Source organism: Aquarana catesbeiana, linkage group LG08, assembly GCF_042186555.1.
Source record: "Aquarana catesbeiana isolate 2022-GZ linkage group LG08, ASM4218655v1, whole genome shotgun sequence".
Classification (NCBI taxonomy): Eukaryota; Metazoa; Chordata; class Amphibia; order Anura; family Ranidae; genus Aquarana; species Aquarana catesbeiana.
The window spans coordinates 94,869,656-94,891,392 of NC_133331.1; the positions used below are offsets into that span (position 1 = coordinate 94,869,656).

Sequence of the window (21,737 nt, forward strand, 5' to 3'; positions counted from 1 at the left end):
CATCCGAGACATGCCGTGCCTCCCTCCGATCTTCGGTCTGTGCAAGGTAAGTGAGGGAGGGGGCGAAGTTACAGGGAGTGAGGACACTGATAAGGGGGAAAGTGTGTGCTGACTCACTGAGGACATTAAAATGGAGTTGTTGAGGGCTGTGATGTGGTGGGCTGACAGGTGGGGGGGCTGAGCAGACTGTGATGTATTGATGTATGGGGGGAGATGTGGATATTACAGTGGGGGAGATGTTGATATTACAGTGGGGGGAGATGTGAATATTACAGTGGGGCAGATGTGGATATTACAGTGGGGGAGATGTGAATATTACAGTGGGGGGAGATGTGGATATTATAGTGGGGAGATGTGAATATTACAGTGGGGGAGATGTGAATATTACAGTGGGGCAGATGTGAATATTACAGTGGGGAGATGTGGATATTACAGTGGGGGGAGATGTGGATATTACAGTGGGGGGAGATGTGGATATTACAGTGGGGGAGATGTGAATATTACAGTGGGGGAGATGTGAATATTACAGTGGGGAGATGTGGATATTACAGTGGGGGGAGATGTGAATATTACAGTGGGGGAGATGTGGATATTACAGTGGGGGGAGATGTGGATATTACAGTGGGGGGAGATGTGGATATTACAGTGGGGGGAGATGTGGATATTATAGTGGGGAGATGTGGGGGAGATGTGGATATTACAGTGGGGGAGATGTGAATATTACAGTGGGGGGAGATGTGGATATTACAGTGGGGGGAGATGTGGATATTACAGTGGGGAGATGTGAATATTACAGTGGGGAGATGTGAATATTACAGTGGGGGAGATGTGAATATTACAGTGGGGGAGATGTGGATATTACAGTGGGAAGATGTGAATATTACAGTGGGGGGAGATGTGGATATTACAGTGGGACAGATGTGAATATTACAGTGGGGGGAGATGTGGATATTACAGTGGGGGAGATGTGAATATTACAGTGGGGGAGATGTGAATATTACAGTGGGGAGATGTGGATATTACAGTGGGGGGAGATGTGAATATTACAGTGGGGGAGATGTGGATATTACAGTGGGGGGAGATGTGGATATTACAGTGGGGGGAGATGTGGATATTACAGTGGGGGGAGATGTGGATATTACAGTGGGACAGATGTGAATATTACAGTGGGGGGAGATGTGGATATTACAGTGGGGGGAGATGTGGATATTACAGTGGGACAGATGTGAATATTACAGTGGGGAGATGTGAATATTACAGTGGGGAGATGTGCATATTATAGTGGGGAAGATGTGGGGGAGATGTGGATATTACAATGGGAAGATGTGAATATTACAGTGGGGGGAGATGTGGATATTACAGTGGGGAGCTGTGGATATTACAGTGGGGGGGAGATGTGGATATTACAGTGAGGGAGATGTGGGGCAGATGTGGATATTACAGTGGGGGAGATGTGAATATTACAGTGGGGAGATATGGATATTACAGTGGGGGGAGATGTGGATATTACAGTGGGGAGATGTGATTTCAGTGGGGAGCTGTGGATATTACAGTGGGGGAGATGTGAATATTACAGTGGGGGAGATGTGGATATTACAGTGGGGGAGATGTGGATATTACAGTGGGGGAAGATGTGAATATTACAGTGGGGAGATGTGAATTACAGTGGGGGAGATGTGGATATTACAGTGGGGAGATGTGGATATTACAGTGCGGAGATGTGGATATTACAGTGGGAAGATGTGAATATTACAGTGGGGGAGATGTGGATATTACAGTGGGGGAGATGTGGATATTACAGTGGGGGAGATGTGGATATTACAGTGGGGGAGATGTGAATATTACAGTGGGGAGATGTTGATATTACAGTGGGGGGAGATGTGGATATTACAGTGGGGGAGATTTGAATATTACAGTGGGGGAAGATGTGGATATTACAGTGGGGGAGATGTGAATATTACAGTGGGGCAGATGTGAATATTACAGTGGGGAGATGTGGATATTACAGTGGGGAGATGTGAATATTATAGTGGGAAGATGTGAATATTACAGTGGGGGGAGATGTGGATATTACAGTGGGGAGATGTGAATTACAGTGGGGAGATGTGGATATTACAGTGGGGAGATGTGGATATTACAGTGGGGAGATGTGAATATTACAGTGGGGAGATGTGAATATTACAGTGGGGGAGATGTGGATATTACAGTGGGGGGAGATGTGGATATTACAGTGGGGGAGATGTGGGGGAGATGTGGATATTACAGTGGGAAGATGTGAATATTACAGTGGGGGAGATGTGGATATTACAGTGGGGGAGATGTGAATATTAAAGTGGGGAGATGTGGATATTAATTTCAGTGGGGGGAGATGTGGATATTACAGTGGGGGAAGATGTGGATATTACAGTGGGGAGCTGTGGATATTACAGTGGGGGGAGATGTGGATATTACAGTGCGAAAATGTGAATATTACAGTGGGGGAGATGTGGATATTACAGTGGGGGGAGATGTGGATATTACAGTGGGGGGAGATGTGAATATTACAGTGGGGAGATGTGGATATTACAGTGGGGAGATGTGAATTACAGTGGGGAGATGTGGATATTACAGTGGGGGGAGATGTGGATATTACAGTGGGGAGATGTGAATATTACAGTGGGGAAGATGTGGGGGAGATGTGAATATTACAGTGGGGGAGATATGGATATTACAGTGGGGGGAGATGTGGATATTACAGTGGGGGGAGATGTGGATATTACAGTGGGGGGAGATGTGAATATTACAGTGGGGGGAGATGTGAATATTACAGTGGGGGAGATGTGAATATTACAGTGGGGGGAGATGTAGATATTACAGTGGGGGGAGATGTGGATATTACAGTGGGGGAAGATGTGAATATTACAGTGGGGAGATGTGAATTACAGTGGGGGAGATGTGGATATTACAGTGGGGAGATGTGGATATTACAGTGGGGGGAGATGTGGATATTACAGTGGGGGGAGATGTGGATATTACAGTGGGAAATGTGAATATTACAGTGGGGAGATGTTGATATTACAGTGGTGGAGATGTGAATATTACAGTGGGGGGAGATGTGGATATTACAGTGGTGGAGATGTGGATATTACAGTGGGGGAGATGTGGATATTACAGTGGGGGGAGATGTGGATATTACAGTGGGGGGAGATGTGGATATTACAGTGGGGGAGATGTGAATATTACAGTGGGGGAGATGTGGGGGAGATGTGGATATTACAGTGGGAAGATGTGAATATTACAGTGGGGGGAGATGTGGATATTACAGTGGGGGAGATGTGAATATTACAGTGGGGGAGATGTGAATATTAAAGTGGGGAGATGTGGATATTAATTACAGTGGGGGGAGATGTGGATATTACAGTGGGGGGAGATGTGGATATTACAGTGGGGGAGATGTGGGGGAGATGTGGATATTACAGTGGGAAGATGTGAATATTACAGTGGGGGAGATGTGGATATTACAGTGGGGGAGATGTGAATATTACAGTGGGGGAGATGTGAATATTAAAGTGGGGAGATGTGGATATTAATTACAGTGGGGGGAGATGTGGATATTACAGTGGGGGAAGATGTGGATATTACAGTGGGGGAAGATGTGGATATTACAGTGGGGAGATGTGGATATTACAGTGGGGGAGATGTGGATATTACAGTGGGAAGATGTGAATATTACAGTGGGGGAGATGTTGATATTACAGTGGGGGGAGATGTGAATATTACAGTGGGGAGATGTTGATATTACAGTGGGGAGATGTGGATATTACAGTGGGGGGAGATGTGGATATTACAGTGGGGGAGATGTGGATATTACAGTGGGGAGATGTGAATATTACAGTGGGGAGATGTGCATATTACAGTGGGGAAGATGTGGGGGAGATGTGGATATTACAGTGGGAAGATGTGGATATTACAGTGGGAAGATGTGGATATTACAGTGGGGGAAGATGTGGATATTACAGTGGGGGAAGATGTGGATATTACAGTGGGGGAAGATGTGGATATTACAGTGGGGGGAGATGTGGATATTACAGTGGGGAGATGTGATTTCAGTGGGGAGATGTGGATATTACAGTGGGGGAGATGTGGATATTACAGTGGGGGAGATGTGGATATTACAGTGGGGGAGATGTGGATATTACAGTGGGGAGATGTGATTTCAGTGGGGATCTGTGGCTATTACAGTGGGGGAGATGTGAATATTTCAGTGGGGGAGATGTGGATATTACAGTGGGGGGAGATGTGGATATTACAGTGGGGGGAGATGTGGATATTACAGTGGGGGAGATGTGGATATTACAGTGGGGAGATGTGAATATTACAGTGGGGAGATGTGGGAGAGATGTGGATATTACAGTGGGGAGATGTGAATATTACAGTGGGGAGATGTGGGGGAGATGTGGATATTGCAGTGGGGGAGATGTGAATATTACAGTGGGGGGAGATGTGGATATTACAGTGGGGGAGATGTGGATATTACAGTGGGGGAGATGTGAATATTACAGTGGGGTGAGATGTGAATATTACAGTGGGGAGATGTGGATATTACAGTGGGGGAGATGTGGATATTACAGTGGGGAGATGTGAATATTACAGTGGGGGAGATGTGGATATTACATTGGGGAGCTGTGGATATTACAGTGGGGGGAGATGTGGATATTACAGTGGGGGAGATGTGGATATTACAGTGGGGGGAGATGTGAATATTACAGTGGGGAGATGTGGATATTACAGTGGGGGGAGATGTGGATATTACAGTGGGGGGAGATGTGGATATTACAGTGGGAAGATGTGAATATTACAGTGGGGGAGATGTGGATATTACAGTGGGGAGATGTGGATATTACAGTGGGGAGATGTGGATATTACAGTGGGGAGATGTGAATATTACAGTGGGGAGATGTGAATATTACAGTGGGGAGCTGTGGATATTACAGAGTGGGGAGATGTGGATATTACAGTGGGAAGATGTGAATATTACAGTGGGGGAGATGTGGATATTACAGTGGGGAGATGTGGATATTACAGTGGGAGGAGATGTGGATATTACAGTGGGAAGATGTGAATATTACAGTGGGGGGAGATGTGAATATTACAGTGGGGAGATGTTGATATTACAGTGGGGGGTGATGTGGATATTACAGTGGGGTAGATGTGTATATTACAGTGGGGGAGATGTGAATATTACAGTGGGGCAGATGTGGATATTACAGGGGGGAGATGTGGATATTACAGTGGAGATATTACAGTGGGGGAGATGTGGGAAGATGTGAATATTACAGTTGGGGGAGATATGGATATTACAGTGGGGAGATGTGGATATTACAGTGGGGAGCTGTGGATATTACAGTGGGGGGAGATGTGGATATTACAGTGGGGGGAGATGTGGATATTACAGTGGGGAGATGTGGATATTACAGTGGGGGAGATGTGAATATTTCAGTGGGGGAGATGTGAATATTTCAGTGGGGGAGATGTGGATATTACAGTGGGGGAGATGTGGATATTACAGTGGGGAAGATGTGGGGGAGATGTGGATATTACAGTGGGGAGATGTGAATATTACAGTGGGGAGATGTGGATATTACAGTGGGGGAGATGTGGATATTACAGTGGGGAGATGTGCATATTACAGTGGGGAAGATGTGGGGGAGATGTGGATATTACAGTGGGGCAGATGTGAATATTACAGTGGGGAGATGTGGATATTACAGTGGGGAGATGTGAATATTACAGTGGGGAGATGTGGGGGAGATGTGGATATTACAGTGGGAGATGTGGATATTACAGTGGGGGGAGATTTGGATATTACAGTGGGGCAGATGTGAATATTACAGTGGGGCAGATGTGAATATTACAGTGGGGGGAGATGTGAATATTAAAGTGGGGAGATGTGGATATTACAGTGGGAAGATGTGAATATTACAGTGGGGGGAGATGTGGATATTATAGTGGGGGAGATGTGAATATTACAGTGGGGTAGATGTGAATATTAGAGTGGGGGGAGATGTGGATATTACAGTGTGGGAGATGTGAATATTAAAGTGGGGAGATGTGGATATTACAGTGGGGGGAGATGTGGATATTACACTGGGGGAGATGTGAATATTAAAGTGGGGAGATGTGGATATTACAGTGGGGGGAGATGTGGATATTACAGTGGGGGAAGATGTGGATATTACACTGGGGGAGATGTGGATATTACAGTGGGGAGATGTGAATATTACAGTGGGGAGATGTGGATATTACAGTGGGAAGATGTGAATATTACAGTGGGGGGAGATGTGGATATTACAGTGGGGAGATGTGGATATTACAGTGGGGAGATGTGGATATTACAGTGGGGAGATGTGATTTCAGTGGGGAGCTGTGGATATTACAGTGGGGGGAGATGTGGATATTACAGTGGGGAAGATGTGAATATTACAGTGGGGAGATGTGGATATTACAGTGGGGGAGATGTGAATATTTCAGTGGGGAAATGTGGATATTACAGTGGTGGAGATGTGGATATTACAGTGGGGAGATGTGATTACAGTGGGGGGAGATGTAGATATTACAGTGGGAAGATGTGAATATTACAGTGGGGGAGATGTGAATATTTCAGTGGGGAAATGTGGATATTACAGTGGGGGAGATGTGGATATTACACTGGGGAGATGTGGATATTACAGTGGGGAAATGTGGATATTACAGTGGGGGAGATGTGGATATTACAGTGGGGAGATGTGAATATTACAGTGGGGGAGATGTGGATATTACAGTGGGGGAGATGTGAATATTAAAGTGGGGGAGCTGTGGATATTACAGTGGGGGGAGATGTGGATATTACAGTGGGGGAGATGTGGATATTACAGTGGGGGAGATGTGGATATTACAGTGGGGGAGATGTGGATATTACAGTGGGGGAGATGTGGATATTACAGTGGGGGAAATGTGGATATTACAGTGGGGGAGATGTGGATATTACAGTGGGGAGATGTGGATATTACAGTGGGGGGAGATGTGGATATTACAGTGGGGGGAGATGTGGATATTACAGTGGGGGGAGATGTGGATATTACAGTGGGGGGAGATGTGGATATTACAGTGGGGAGATGTGGATATTACAGTGGGGAGATGTGGATATTACAGTGGGGGAGATGTGCATATTACAGTGGGGGGAGATGTGGATATTACAGTGGGGGGAGATGTGGATATTACAGTGGGGAGATGTGGATATTACAGTGGGGAGATGTGGATATTACAGTGGGGGGAGATGTGGATATTACAGTGGGGAGATGTGGATATTAGAGTGGGGAGATGTGGATATTAGAGTGGGGAGATGTGGATATTACAGTGGGGGAGATGTGAATATTACAGTGGGGGAGATGTGAATATTACAGTGGGGGAGATGTGAATATTACAGTGGGGGAGATGTGAATATTACAGTGGGGGAGATGTGGGGCGCAGTTTGCCATCTTCGCCCTGGGCACCAAATGGCCTTGTCCCAGCACCGATTATCTGTATATTTTGTATTTTTTCAATAAATGTGATGATTTATTCTTAATATTCCCTTCTCCATTGTTTCCTGGTCTATAAAGTCCGACATTTGGTAGTACCTTCAGTAGTACTCTCTTTTCTTCTCCCCCTAGATTACGGACGTGGCTTTTGAGTGCCCTCTCCTTTATTTAGCCAATTTAGGAGATAACTGTGATAACATCCTGCAATGTGTTTGCCGGATTTTGTGGGAGATAGCTTCCAACTACAGTAAATTCAAATACAGCCCAAGTAAACTTACATAACCTTACAGAGAAGAGCCACCCAGTAAAAATGCTTTACTTCCACTGTACAGGAAATGTTTCTTGCCAAATACTAAATAGATTCTGTGACTTTTCTGCAGCACCACAGATCCTTACCCCACCCTATGATAACTGGAATGTTACTGGAAAGGATGCTATATTTGGCTGTGAAGTCTTTGCTTATCCCATGGCATCTATTGAATGGAAGAAGGAGGGTTCTGAGATGCTGCTACCAGGCGATGATCCTCACATTTCAGTCCAGGTATTTAAATGTCAAATTATAGTGTTGTTTCTGCCATACAATTTTACTATGGGTACACATGCAAATTAACTGTAAAAAATGTAATACAATTTAAAATAGTTTTTCCTTATGTCTTGCTGCAAGGTGTGGTTTGCTGTGGAGGATGCAACTAGGAAATGGTCAATGGTTTTACAAATGCTGTTTTTTAATAGAAACAGGACAGACATGTTCTGGAGTAGAGGTCTGATGCCTCTGGAAAACACAGTGATAGTCTGCAAATTCACAACAACCTGTTTTATTAACAGGCTGACCACCTATAAACAAAAAATGGCTCATGCAAGATGGCTTTTTTCCTTTCTGTAGTCCTGAATCTGTAAATACATATACCCTGCAAAGAAAAGCCACTGAGACAGCCCAGATCTTTGTAATGAAAGTCACCTCTCCAGCAAAGCAGGCTCTTCTCAGCTATTACTCTTGGCCAAAACAGCTGGTCCATCCTTTTCAATTAACCTTTTACTTTGACAAGGCAAAGTAAAGGTTCATTCACTCGCCATGCCTGCCCTGTGCCTTATCCTGGACCTCTGCGTCGTGGTCTCCTCCCCCTCAGCTCCCGGGGGAGATGCATTCCCGCCGCCCCCTGCCTGGGGCCGCCCTCTTTGGGGTCAAGTGCCTGACAAGTAGGTATCGGATTACTAGCTCTGACTTCATGTTGTTGTCCTACTACAAACCATACTTCAATACATTTTTACTTGTTATTACAGACATCAGATATACACATCAGCCCCTGATGAAGCGAGGAGAGCTCGCGAAACGCGTCGGGTTAGAGATGTATCATGTATATCTGTACTTTTTTTACTTTGATGTTATGTCATGATGGTTATGTCTTTAGGACCATTTTATCATGTTGCTGTTTTTATGTAACTGTCACCTATGTTTACGACCTGTAATGGATGATATTTATTCCAATAAATCTTGTTACTTATATACTCTTTCTATTTATATGTGATCACCATGGACACTTCATTTAAAGTCCCACGGCAAAAATTCTTTGTTTCTTTATGCAATATAGGGATGGAGGTGTCTCATGTTAGGGAGCAGCTCTCAGACTTTCTCCTTTTTCTAATAAACAAAAAATGGCTCATGCAAGATGGCTTTTTTCCTTTCTGTAGTCCTGAATCTGTAAATACATATACCCTGCAAAGAAAAGCCACTGAGACAGCCCAGATCTTTGTAATGAAAGTCACCTCTCCAGCAAAGCAGGCTCTTCTCAGCTATTACTCTTGGCCAAAACAGCTGGTCCATCCTTTTCAATTAACCTTTTACTTTGACAAGGCAAAGTAAAGGTTCATTTTAAAGTGGGCATGTGGCTAAGCTACAGACATTCAAATATTTACATATTCTTAAAACGCCATAATTAAAGCTTTAAAACATGTCCTCACTGAACTCTGTAGCTGCAGGAATTATGGAGCACTTCATCCTCCAAGTTCATACCAGAGGCACTGAAGACAGCTTCTGTTAGATTTTTTTAGCAGCTTTAGATCACCCTGATTGTCCATAGGTTTGCGATAAAGCTGAGCTTTTTTAATTTATTCGTATATTTATTCATTCAATCACTCATTCCGATATTTAACATGGAGAACTTATTTCAGTCCCAATACAATCAGGAGCTGCTTTTGTAGCAACTCAGAAATAAAAAGGACACTGTAACCTAAAATAGTAAGTTATTTGGGAGCAAATGACTAAGACCCGTTTCACACTGAAGTGTTTTTCAGGCGCTAAAGGGCTAAACTCCTCCACCGCCCTGCCCATTGACACGGGCGCATTTAACTTTTTCTTCGGCTGCTAGCGGGAGTTAAAAAAACCCTGCTAGCGGCCGAATAGCACCGCTAAAACTAGCTAACGCTGCCCGCAGCTCAGTGTGAAAGGGCTCTAATAGGAAAAGTCTTGTCACTGATTAAAGAAATTCTAATTGCTGACCTTAGCTATTAATCTGAATACAGTGGGAAAAATAATTATTTGATTCCCTGTAGATTTTGTAAGTTTTCCCACTTACAAAGAAAATGAGGGTCTATGATTTTTATCATAGGTGTATTTTAAATGATAGAGACTGTATCAACCAAAAATCTAGAAAAAAACACATGATACAAATGTTATAAATTGAGTTGCAGTTCAGTGAGTAAAATAAGTATTTGATCCCCAAGCAAAACATGACTTAGTACTTGTTGGCAAGCATAGAGGTAAGACATTTCTTGTAGTTGGTGACCAGGTTTGCACACATCTCCGGAGGGATTTTGGTCCACTCTTCTTTACAGATCTTCTCTAAATCCTTAAGGTTTCTTAGCTGTTGCTTGGCAACCTCAAAGTTTCAGCTCCCTCCATACATTTTCTATAGGATTAAGGTCTGGAGACTGGCTAGGCAACTCCATGATCTTAAAGCTTCTTCTTGAGCCACTCCTTTGTTGCCTTGGCTGTATGTTTTGGGTCATTGTCATGCTGGACCCACCCACAAGCCATCTTCAGTGTTCGTGCTGAGGAAAGAAGGTTCTCATCCAAGATTTTACAATACATGGCTCCATCCATTGGCCCCTCAATGCGGCAAAGTCGGCCTGTACCTTTAGCAGAGAACCAGCCCCAAAGCATAATCTTTCCACCTTCGTGCTTGACTGTAGGGATTGTGTTCTTGGGGTCATGGTCAGCATTTTTCTTCCTCCAAACAGGGAGAGTGGAGTTAATGCCAAAGAGCTAAATTTGGGTCTCATCTGACCACAGCACTTTCTCCCAGTCCTTCTCTAAATCATTAAGATGTTCATTGGCAAACTTCACACAAGCCTGTACATGTGCCTTCTTGAGGAGGGGGACCTTGCAGGCACTGCAGGATTTCAATTGATGGCAGCATATTGTGTTACCAATTGTTTGGTGACTGTGGTCCCAACTGCCTTGAGATAATTCACAAGCTCCTCCCTTACTTTTCTCATGATCATCCTTACCCCATGAGGTGAAATCTTGCAAGGAGCTCCAGACCGAGGGCGATTGATAGTTATTTTGTATTTCTTACATTTGAGAATAATTTCTCCAACAGTTGTCTCCTTCTCACCAAGTGTCAGAGAATACCAATCAGCCGTTTGGCTAATAGAAATTTGCAAGTAGGAAGACATTTAGCTAATAGAAATTTGCATTTCAGAGGATGTTTGGCTAATAGAAATGCGCATGCAGACATGACTGTTTACAGAACGGCTATCAGGAATGCGCATGCGCACACGAATGTATGTTGGCGCCAGATGGGCTATTTAAGGATACTTCTGCCTGTGCTCTATGCTGACTGGTCTCCAGCTTTCCCTGTGTCCTGTGTTTCCTTGGTTGCTGAACCAGCTTACTCATGACCTGATATCGGATTTCGCTTATGTCTTGACGTTAGTTACTGACCCGGCTTGTTCTTGACTTTGGCTCTGCTCCTGATTTGGTACCTCATTGCCCAGCTGTTAATGACCCTGGCTATCAGATGACCACGTTCCTGTCTCTGATCCTGACTTACTGCCCTGCTCGAGTGTCTACCCAGCTGTCTGCTGCTGCAGTTCTGCACCACGCTGAACGTTCTTGCTGCAAGTCTGCTGAGAGCTCTGACAGCCACACCCTGGACCCGCAGCGCAAGTGGAGCGCTTCATTAACCTCAGCTAAACTGCTGTGCACGGCTACAGTTCCAGATCTGATTAATCTCCTGCTGCAATTTCACTGACCTACATCTGCATGCACTCATGTTCCTCCTGTCCCTTGGCACCCTCTGTTTCACTCCAAGTGGGGCCTGGGCTGGAGATGCAAGAGAGGCCGACCTCGTCATTTCAGTCTCCGTTCAGGTACGTGACAACAAACTTCTTGCCAATGGTCTTGTAGCCCATTTCAGCCTTGTGCAGGTCTACAATCTTGTCCCTAATGTCTTTCGACAGCTCTTTGGTCTTGCCCATGATGGTGGGTTTGAATGGTGAAAGATTCTGTGGACAGGTGTCTTTTATACACATAATGAGTTGTCATTAAAAGCACCTTCTTATATTGACAGGACTAATCTGTGTACCACAGGAGCACAGACTGGTAGTCAGTTTGTGGGAGCCAGAGTTATTGTTGTTTGGTAGGGGATCAAATACTTATAAATTGAGTTGCAGTTCAATGAGTAAAATAACATTTGTATCATGTTTTTTCTGGGTTTTTGGTTGATATTCTGTCTCTATCATTTAAAATACACCTATGACAAAAATTTGAGACCCTTCATCTCTTTGTAAGTGGGCAAACTTACAAAATCTGGATCAAATTATAATACAGGATTTATATTTATAGAATGATGCACACACAGCCTGCTGTGCCTCCCGGGATATGTACATCACATATCGAAGGAGGCATAGCCTTTCATTTAGGAAAGGAAGAGGGGGTGGGCCTGTCAGCGTGCTATTGGGAGGCATGCCTGACGGCTGAACTCGGAACAGCTGGCAGCCTAGCAATGGTGTCACAGGAAAAGATGGTGGCGTGGGACTCAGCGCTCCCAGAAGAGAAGAACTCTCAGCTAGACAGCGCTGGATGGGGGGTTGAGTATCAAACGGAGGGGGGGGGGGGGGGGTAGGGGTAGGGGTGGTGAAGAGTAAAGTTCCACTTTAAGTAAAATACTGTGTTCACCTTTTTTCATTGTTCCTTTTATCTTCTGCAGATACAGCTGTTTAACACAAAGCTTGTCAAAGATTACATATACTTTAAATTAAAACACTAACCTTTGCAATGGAAGTGTTTATATAATGAAGAGTATCCCTTACAATATTTTTCTATAAAGCGGAACTCCACTTTTGTTGAGAAAAAAACATTCCCCTCTGGGTGATCAATGTACATTGCAAGGATTTTAGCAAACTTTGTTGCAGATTCCTTCCTTTTGTTGATCTGAAGAAATCTATGTGTGTGTGTGTGTGTGTGTCTGTGTCCATGTGGGAAAGTGAGTCTAATGGGAGTGGTTTCATAATTATCAGTCAGCTGCAGCACCTGCAGGGCACTGAGGAAGCTGCTGGGCCTGCATCCCTTGAGGCCCCTTTCACACTGCCGCGACTTGAAAGTCACGCAATTTTTCAGTGATTTTGCGGCAATTTCAGGGAATGCCTGTGTAAGCTTGAGGTCTATGGACCTCAACTCACATCAAAGTAGGACCAAAGTAGTACAGGGACTACTTTGAAGTTGCACAGATATGAATGGTTATCATTGGGAATCATAGTGTATGACTTGTCATGCGGCTCTGATGTCCAAAGTCGCAGGAAAAGACGCACAAGTGTGAAAGGGGCCTTAGACGTGATTTCCTATTGGGAGTATCTCACCAAAAATGACATTTTTGTTGCAGGGGATGCCTGAAATCTGACTTGTATCTTAGTGTAGACTTCAGTGAAAATCAGTGAGCCAATCACACAAGCAGGAAATTATATTTCTGGGGGGGCATTCTGTGTACAGAACACCTCCAGGTAGCCATATTGCATTGCATTTTCAGAAAATTACACAGCTGCAGATTGAAAAGGAAAAGTAATTTTTTAATAACATTCAATCACAATTGTATACGCTATCTTATTTTTTCTTTATTTGCTATTTATTTTTCCCCACAAAAGTGGAGTTATCCTTTAACCACTTGCCGCCTATCGTATAGCAAAATGATGGTGGCAAAGTGGTTGTGTTATCCTGACTGGACGTCATATGACGTGGTCAGGATAACAGAGCCGATGCGCACACATCGAAGGTGCTGTGTGTCAGTCTGACACACCACAATTCCGATCGTGGTATGAAGCCCTTTCACAGGGGCTTCTCACCACGTGATCAGCTGTGACCAATCACAGCTGATCATCGCGTGAACCAGGAAGTGCCGGTAAACAGCTTTCCTCGGTTCACACTGACAGGGAGAGCCGATCGGCGGCTCTCCCTGTCAGAGGGGGGTCTCTGCTGATAATCTGCACATTGATTATCAGCTCGGTGCCCATCAGTTGCCAATCAGTGCCCATCACCTGCCAGCCTGTCCTATATAAATGCCTGTCAGTGCCCATAAAAGTGCTGATCAGTTCCCAAAAAAGTGCCAGTGCCGCCTATCAGTGCCCATCAGTTTTTTTTTCCCAAAATTGTCGGTCTTTTTTTGTTTATAGCAAACATTTAAAACCTACAAAGGTGATCAAATACCACCAAAAGAAAGCTCTATTTGTGGGAAGAAAATGATAAAAATTTAGTTCAGTTTGGGTTCAGTGTTGACCGTGCAATTGTCATTCAAAGTGCGACAGCGCTGAAAGCTAAAAATTGTCCTGGGCAGGAAGGGGGGAAAGTGTCTGGTACTGAAGTGGTTAAAGTCATGTACATTTTATTGTGGCAGGAAGACAAAAATGTATGCAATGGATTGTGAGTATAATGAAGCGTCAGCCTTCTTGTGTATACCAGGGGTTTCAACTTGAGTGTAAAAGTAGACTTTAGCTCGATGCTTCTTCATGTACAGTAGTGTTTTGTCAAAAGTGGGACTTGAAGCTCCAGGTTTCAAACTTGGTATAAACTTAAAAGCTTACCCACCTATATTGGGAATTTAGATACCAAACCTCTAGTTTACTAAATAGAGGGGGGGGGTTCACTATGTGTCCTGTCATACAGGGTCCAGGGACAAGGTAGGACGCTGAAAGAAAGTGAGTGTTCATGGGCAGTCGTCGACGAGCAAGTTTTTGTAGGCATTGCTGGATCAGAAATTTTTCTTTTACCTTGATACAGTATTAAATTAATCTTTGTACTGTAGGTCCAGTCCTCTATAACTGCATTATTGGGTAACTGGTAACTGTGTCCATACAGGGTGTTGTTTGTGTGTTGTTTATATTAACTATGTTGTAATAAAATTTATACTTTTTTACTGATTCTCTCTCTCATTATGTGCCCACAAAGTCCGTTAATTTTTTGACCTGGTCTATCCTTGAATATATATTTTGGATGTTGGCATGGTGAGGGTCTTCCCTACTCCAGTATATACAGAATACCAAAGGCAGTCACCCTGATGTATTTATTTGTGGGGCAACCTGCGTTCGTTACCAAGTGACTACATATACATTTTCAGCATTGCATTTCTTTTGCGCTACACCTATCCTCCCTTAGTCAGACTTTGGTACCTGATATATAATGCAGCAATATATATATACATGCACACCCTGAGATATATTTATTGGCTGGCTCCTGTTGCTATATCGCAAGGGTTTTCCCCTTTATTGGGGGATTTACGCCCTCCTCTCGTTTCCTTCCCTTGTTGATGCCCCCATGTGTGTCATCCCTTCTTTCTGGTTCTTACCGTCTCCTCTGCATCCAAAGTCATTTAGCACCCACCCAATCAGTCCTGAAGAAACAAGCATACTTTGCGAAACATGTTGCCATTTGAGTATGGAGCAACACACCAGCAGAATACTTATGTATCCAACTGAATATTGACCCTACTGGTGGATCTCTATGCACTCTGCAATATACCATGTTACCATGTGTTAATTATTGTACATACCGTCTCATGCTGTGCCTATAAAATCCGTGGTTTGAGAAGCTGTGTTCAGTTTCTCCTCCTTTTTGACTTTTTAAAAACAAAACACAACGCCATGATATCTATGATTTATTTGAATGTATTATGACAAACACTTTTTTTTTGTTTAGTATCACTTTAAGGCTGTGTTCACACTATTGCGAATTGCAGGGCCATCCCTACCATGGGTCCCAGTGGGTCCATTGGACCCAGGAAGCACTTTGAGAGGGGCAGCAAATTGAACCACAGAAAGGAGGGAGAGATGAGGACGCTCTGGTGAAGCTGGGTATCCAGTCCTTAGTAGCAGTGGAGAGATGTCACTGAAGGCAGCACTTTGTAGAGAAGAATCAGCTTTGGAGGGTCATAAAGGAAAGAGAAATGTGCCTCTAAGTGCAGTGGTTAAAAGATTTATTACAGGCACAATGGGATTAAAAACACTTCCAAGATAGTAAGAGGTCATAGGCATATAATGATTTGTCTTCATGCGGATCACTGTAATCCTCGTCTGGGGAAGAGAGAAAGCCGTCCTGCAGCTGTCGGAGTCCCTGGTGACGTGGATTGGCGAGGAGGTGAAGATGCGATGAGGCGCCCTGGGTTCAGGAACCAAGCTGGAACACACGCAGCCACCACCTTCACCTGATGTCACATCAGCCGCATGCCTTCCAGCTTGGTTCCAGAATCCGGGCAGACGAAGATTACAGCGATCCACGTGAGGACAAATCATTATATGCCTATGATCTCTTACTATCTTTTAAGTGTTTTTAATCCCATTGTGCCTGTAACAAATCTTTTAACCACTGCACTTAGAGGCGTCTTTCTCTTTTCTAAATTGAACCACAGCCACCTCTCCTTCTTTTTTATTTACCCAGCAAATTGACGACCAAGATTTTTTTCCCAGCAGTTTTATGTGTCATGATGACAACTGCCCCCTAGCAGGAGATTTTGACCGGCTCTCTATGGAGCTGGTTCACATACAGTATCTCACAAAAGTGAGTACCCCTCACATTTTATTAAATATTTTATGATATCTTTTCATGTGACAACACTGAAGAAAATACACTTGCCTACAATGTAAAGTAGTGAGTGTACAGCTTGTATAACAGTGTAAATTTGCTGTCCCCTCAAAATAACTCAACACACAGCCATTAATGTCTAAACCGCTGGCAACAAATGTGAGTAACCCCCTAAATGAAAATGTCCAAACTGGGCTCAAAGTGTCAATATTTTGTGTGACCACTATTATTTTCCAGCACTGCCTTAACCCTTTTGGGCATGGAGTTCACCAGAGCTCCACAGGTTGCCACTGGAGTCCTCTTCCACTCCTCCATGACGACATCACAGAGCTGGTGGATGTTAGAAACCTTGCGCTCCTCCACCTTCTGTTTGAGGATGCCCCACAGATGCTTAATAGGGTTTAGGTCTGGAGACATGCTTGGCCAGTCCGTCACCTTTACCCTCAGCTTCTTTAGCAAGGCAGTGGTCATCTTGGAGGTGTGTTTGGGGTCATTATCATGTTGGAATATGGCCCAGTCTCCGAAGGGAGGGGATCATGCTCTGCTTTAGTATGTCACAGTACATGTTGGCATTCATGGTTTCCTCAATGTACTGTAGCATTCCCAGTGCCGTCAGCACTAATGCAGCCCCAGACCATGACACTCCCACCACCATGCTTGACTGTAGGCAAGACACACTTGTCTTTGTACTCCTCATCTGGCTCCTGCCACACACGCTTGACACCATCTGAACCAAATACGTTTTATCTTGGTCTCATCAGACCAAAGGACATGGTTCCAGTAATCCATGTCCTTAGTCTGATTGTCTTCAGCAAACTGTTTGCAGGCTTTCTTGTGCATCATCTTCAGAAGGGGCATGCAGACCAATTTGATGCAGTGTGCGGCGTATGGTCTGAGAACTGACAGGCTGACCCCCCACCCCTTCAACCTGTGCAGCAATGCTGGCAGCACTTATACGTCTATTTCCCAAAGATAACCTCTGGATATGACACTAAGCATGTGCACTCAACTTCTTTGGTCGACTATGGCGAGGCCTGTTCTGAGTGGAACCTGTCCTGATAAACCACTGTATGGTCTTGGCCACCATGCTGCAACTCAGTTTTAGGGTCTTGGCAATCTTCTTATAGCCTAGGCCATCTTCATGTAGAGCAACAATTCTTTTTTTCAGGTCCTCAGAGAGTTCTTTGCCGTAAGGTGCCATGGTGAACTTCCAGTGAGCAGCAAATTTGCACAGGAGCCCTGTGTGTCTTTTGGTCCGTTTCAGGTCCAAAGTCCACCAAAAATTCAGGCTGAAATCAGACCTGAAACGGTGAACAGAGACACACCAGACCTCTGCTGTGAGCCGCATGCGAAGATAGTGTGAACCCAGTCTAAATCTAGATTGTGATTACATGTACCCACATGTGCTAACCCAAATAAAATATTACTTTCAAGAACAATGTTTAAGACCTTTACAAATTGTATAACGGTCTAAAAAAATCACAGATGGAAAATTTTGAAGCGTCTTCTTTCAAGTACACGATTTATGGCAGACTGTCTATCTGAATGTTTTGTGCCTGGAGCTCACATGGAAAATGTTTAATCGATGATACTCCATCATTCTCTAACACAATGAAGACTTTATAGAGTGGGCTCCACTGCCTGTACTTAGGGATTTCCTGTCTGTCTGGGATTAAATGTGTATTTCAGCATATCTGAAATGATGAATACAGAGTCCTGTACATCATTGCTGGTGATCTTCTTGATTCTCTGCTTTGCTTTTGACTGGGATGAAAAGGCTCCTCTGGGAAAAGCTACTGTGCTAATGGCATCCAATGGCCAAGTTAGAATGAATATAATGTGTGCAGCAGCAAAGCCATACAGTTTATGCATTTTGATTGTTTTGACTGTAACCCAAATTACAGTATAATTCCCGGTCATCCAACATGACCCACATTTTCCATCTTAATACATTCTATTTATTTTGGGGTTGCAAATATGGCCTGGGGTATGCAAAGGCCATACGTTTTATGATTTTGTGGCCGAAAACAATAGAATTGCATAAAGATATGTTGATTTCTTTCATTCTGCATTGAGTACTTATGCAGTTACAGATGTATACAGGGATAAATATCAGGAAAAAGTGAAATATACTGAAAGAATCTCCCACAGTCCAGTTACTGATACTATCCACTAGTAAAGAAGCATGGATATCCATGGACTTTACGGATAGTGTGAATGAAATGAGGTTGTTGCTGGATGAGCTCCATTTTCAAAGGTGCCTTTTTTTTTAGGCTTTCTTCCAAAGTTAAATGGTGGTCAACAGACATGCTCCTACACTCCCACTGTGTGGATAACAACTTGTGTGCTGTGCATTAGGCTGGTACCTTTACTAAACAGACTTCATATTTTTTTTTACCCCTTACCTATTAGACCTATTGTAACCTTGATCTATTCAAATGAATAAAGATGAAAATAATGTCTGATCATAGCTATGTAGGGGTAGAGGCTAGGTCTTGTGGATGGGGGCAATAGTTAACCACTTGCTTACTGGGCACTTAAACCCCATTTCTGCCCAGGCCAATTTTCAGCTTTCAGCACTGTCACTCTTTGAATGACAATTGCACAGTCATGCAACACTGTACCCATATGAAATTGTTATAATTTTTTTCACACAAATAGAGCTTTCTTTTGGTGGTATTTAACCACTTGCCGACCGTGTCACGCAGATATTCTGCAGCACAATGGCTCTGCTGGGCGAAATCCCGTACGGTACGTCCTACCCGTTTTCGGTCACCGAAGGGTGCTTGTGCGTCCGCTGCAGGGCGGGGGACCCGATGCATGTGGCTGGCGGGTGCGATCGCGTGCACGTTTATAGCACTGATCGCTGTATAAATGCCAATGGTCCCAAAATAGTGTCAACAGTGTCCGATCTGTCCGCCGCAATGTCGCAGTCACGATAAAAATCGCAGATCACCGCCATTACTAATTTAAAAAAAATTAATAATAAAAATGCAAAAAACAAGAAAAAATTTGCGCTGAACTGAAGGAAGCAAGTGGCCAGCAAAGTTCGTAGATATCAAACAAAAAGTCACATTCAAAAAAATTATTGCGGCGCTAAAAAGTTCAAAAGGAGTCTGAAGAGTGGGAGGAATCAAATCACCAGATATATTGTGCAGATGTAGAAAGAGTCATTCGTCACCACGTGATAATGTAGTCTGCTTACCTAATTAAGGATTAGGCATGAATGATAAATTCTCAATGGCATCCAGCAAATCCAGCCCACTGGAACCCCTCGTCAGACAACAACCTCCGTGTGATTTCCTTCTTATATAAACATCTCCCAATGATCACTTCAGAATTAAGGCTTTCAGGCATGTAGTCATCATAAATCTTCCCAGGTTTTACAGATATTGGATACCCTTGAGTGGAAAGAGGGTTACATCATGGCTACCGCCGATGTATCTTCTTTATATACCATCATATCCCACTCAGATGGTATGCACGCAGTTGAGACCTTCCTTGGTAGAGATAACCAGTTGGCCCCCCCACAGAGGGAGTTCATCTTACTCTTGCTAAGGTTTGCCATGATGCATAACTACTTCTGGTTTGGGGGTTCTTATTACCTCCAAAGCAGAGGGGTAGCCATGGGCGCAAAATTTGCACCCAGGATGGCTAATTTGTTCATGGCCAGGTGGGAGGAGGATGTCGTCTATGCTGACAGACGGCCAGAATGTGTACTGGGGCAAATATATAATCATCCTATGGGATGGTAATGAAACATCATTGACCAATTACATGCAGGAGCTGAATGAGAACACCCTTGGTATATCTCTACAATTCGAAATGAGCAAGGTTGCTATCCATTTTTTGGATTTGAATATACAGATCTGTGACAATATATTTATAACCACCACTTTCTTCAAGGAGACAGATCGAAATGACTACATTAGTCAGGGGAGCTGTCACCATCCCTCCTGGTTAAAAGCGGTTCCTAAAAGCCAGTTTATCCGCCTAAGGCGCAACTACACTTTCAAAGATGACTTTTTGATGCAGGCCTTTGACCTTAAAACCAAATTTGTGGAAAAGGGATACTCTGTTGCTGACTTGGATAAAACCATCAATGAGGTTGCCTCCCTGGATAGGGCCACTATGCTAAAGGGAACAGATAGAATCATTAAGAATAACAACATTCAGGAGTTCTCTTTAGTGACCACCTACTCTCGACAACATTACGATATAAAGAAAATTCTTAGAAAACATTGGGCCGTGTTAAAAAACGATAAAGTGTTGGGCCCATCCTTACCTGAACACCCACAAGTTATTTATAGGGGAGTACCTCCCCTGATGTTGCAGGTTGCCCCTAATGTTCTTGATGCCCCTATAAGGGTTTCCTTTTTTCAGAATTCTAAAGGTTTTTTCCCATGTCGCAAATGCAAAGTGTGGCGCAAAAATTTGTCAACTTAAATCTAACTCCACCACAAAGGTTTATGATATAGATACCTTTATCACTTGCACTTCAAAAAATGTTGTGTACTTATTGACCTGTCCATGCGGTCTACAATATGTAGGCCGCACTATGAGAGCCATGAATGTGCGAATAAAGGAACATATAAAAAATATAAAGAAGGTTTTTCCTAAACACACGGTCTCACGTCACTATTTAGAATGTCATAACAAAAACCCAGTAGGGACTTTGATTACTGCCATTGATCGCTTCACACCCCATTGGAGAGGTAGTTACACCAAGAGAGAAATCTCGAGGTTGGAAACTCGATGGATACATACCCTTAAATGTTATACGCCCCATGGGTTAAATGTAGAGTAGGATGTTAATAGCTTCATTAACAACAGTTAGCATCAATACACTCCTTTATTTGTTTTATTTTTTGTTGCATTTCTCTTTTTTACATACTCGTAATTCTTGGATCCATGTGAGCATTTTTTAAACGATGTCTCTTACAACCATCTGTATTGTTTTTAACACATGTATTGATGTATATTGCATGCATGAATTTTTATTGAACTATGTGTCATTATGCACATGATTAATCACATTTAAAATGTCCAGCGCTTTTTTGCATGGCAGGCGCTGATTTGTTATACAATGTTTAGCGTTTTTTTTCCCATGCCTCTGAATTGTACTGCATGAC

General features: G+C 43.6%; 1 protein-coding gene across 1 annotated transcript in view; it reads left to right on the forward strand.

Annotated features, from left to right (window-relative positions):
• The window catches only part of KAZALD1 (Kazal type serine peptidase inhibitor domain 1), a 99,033-nt gene that overhangs the window by 36,543 nt on the left and 40,753 nt on the right, over positions 1-21,737 (forward strand). Inside the window, exon 3 of the mRNA XM_073596171.1 lies at positions 7,919-8,079. Coding sequence (XP_073452272.1) covers positions 7,919-8,079 — 161 coding nt within the window. The remainder of the gene's footprint in view (positions 1-7,918; positions 8,080-21,737) is intronic.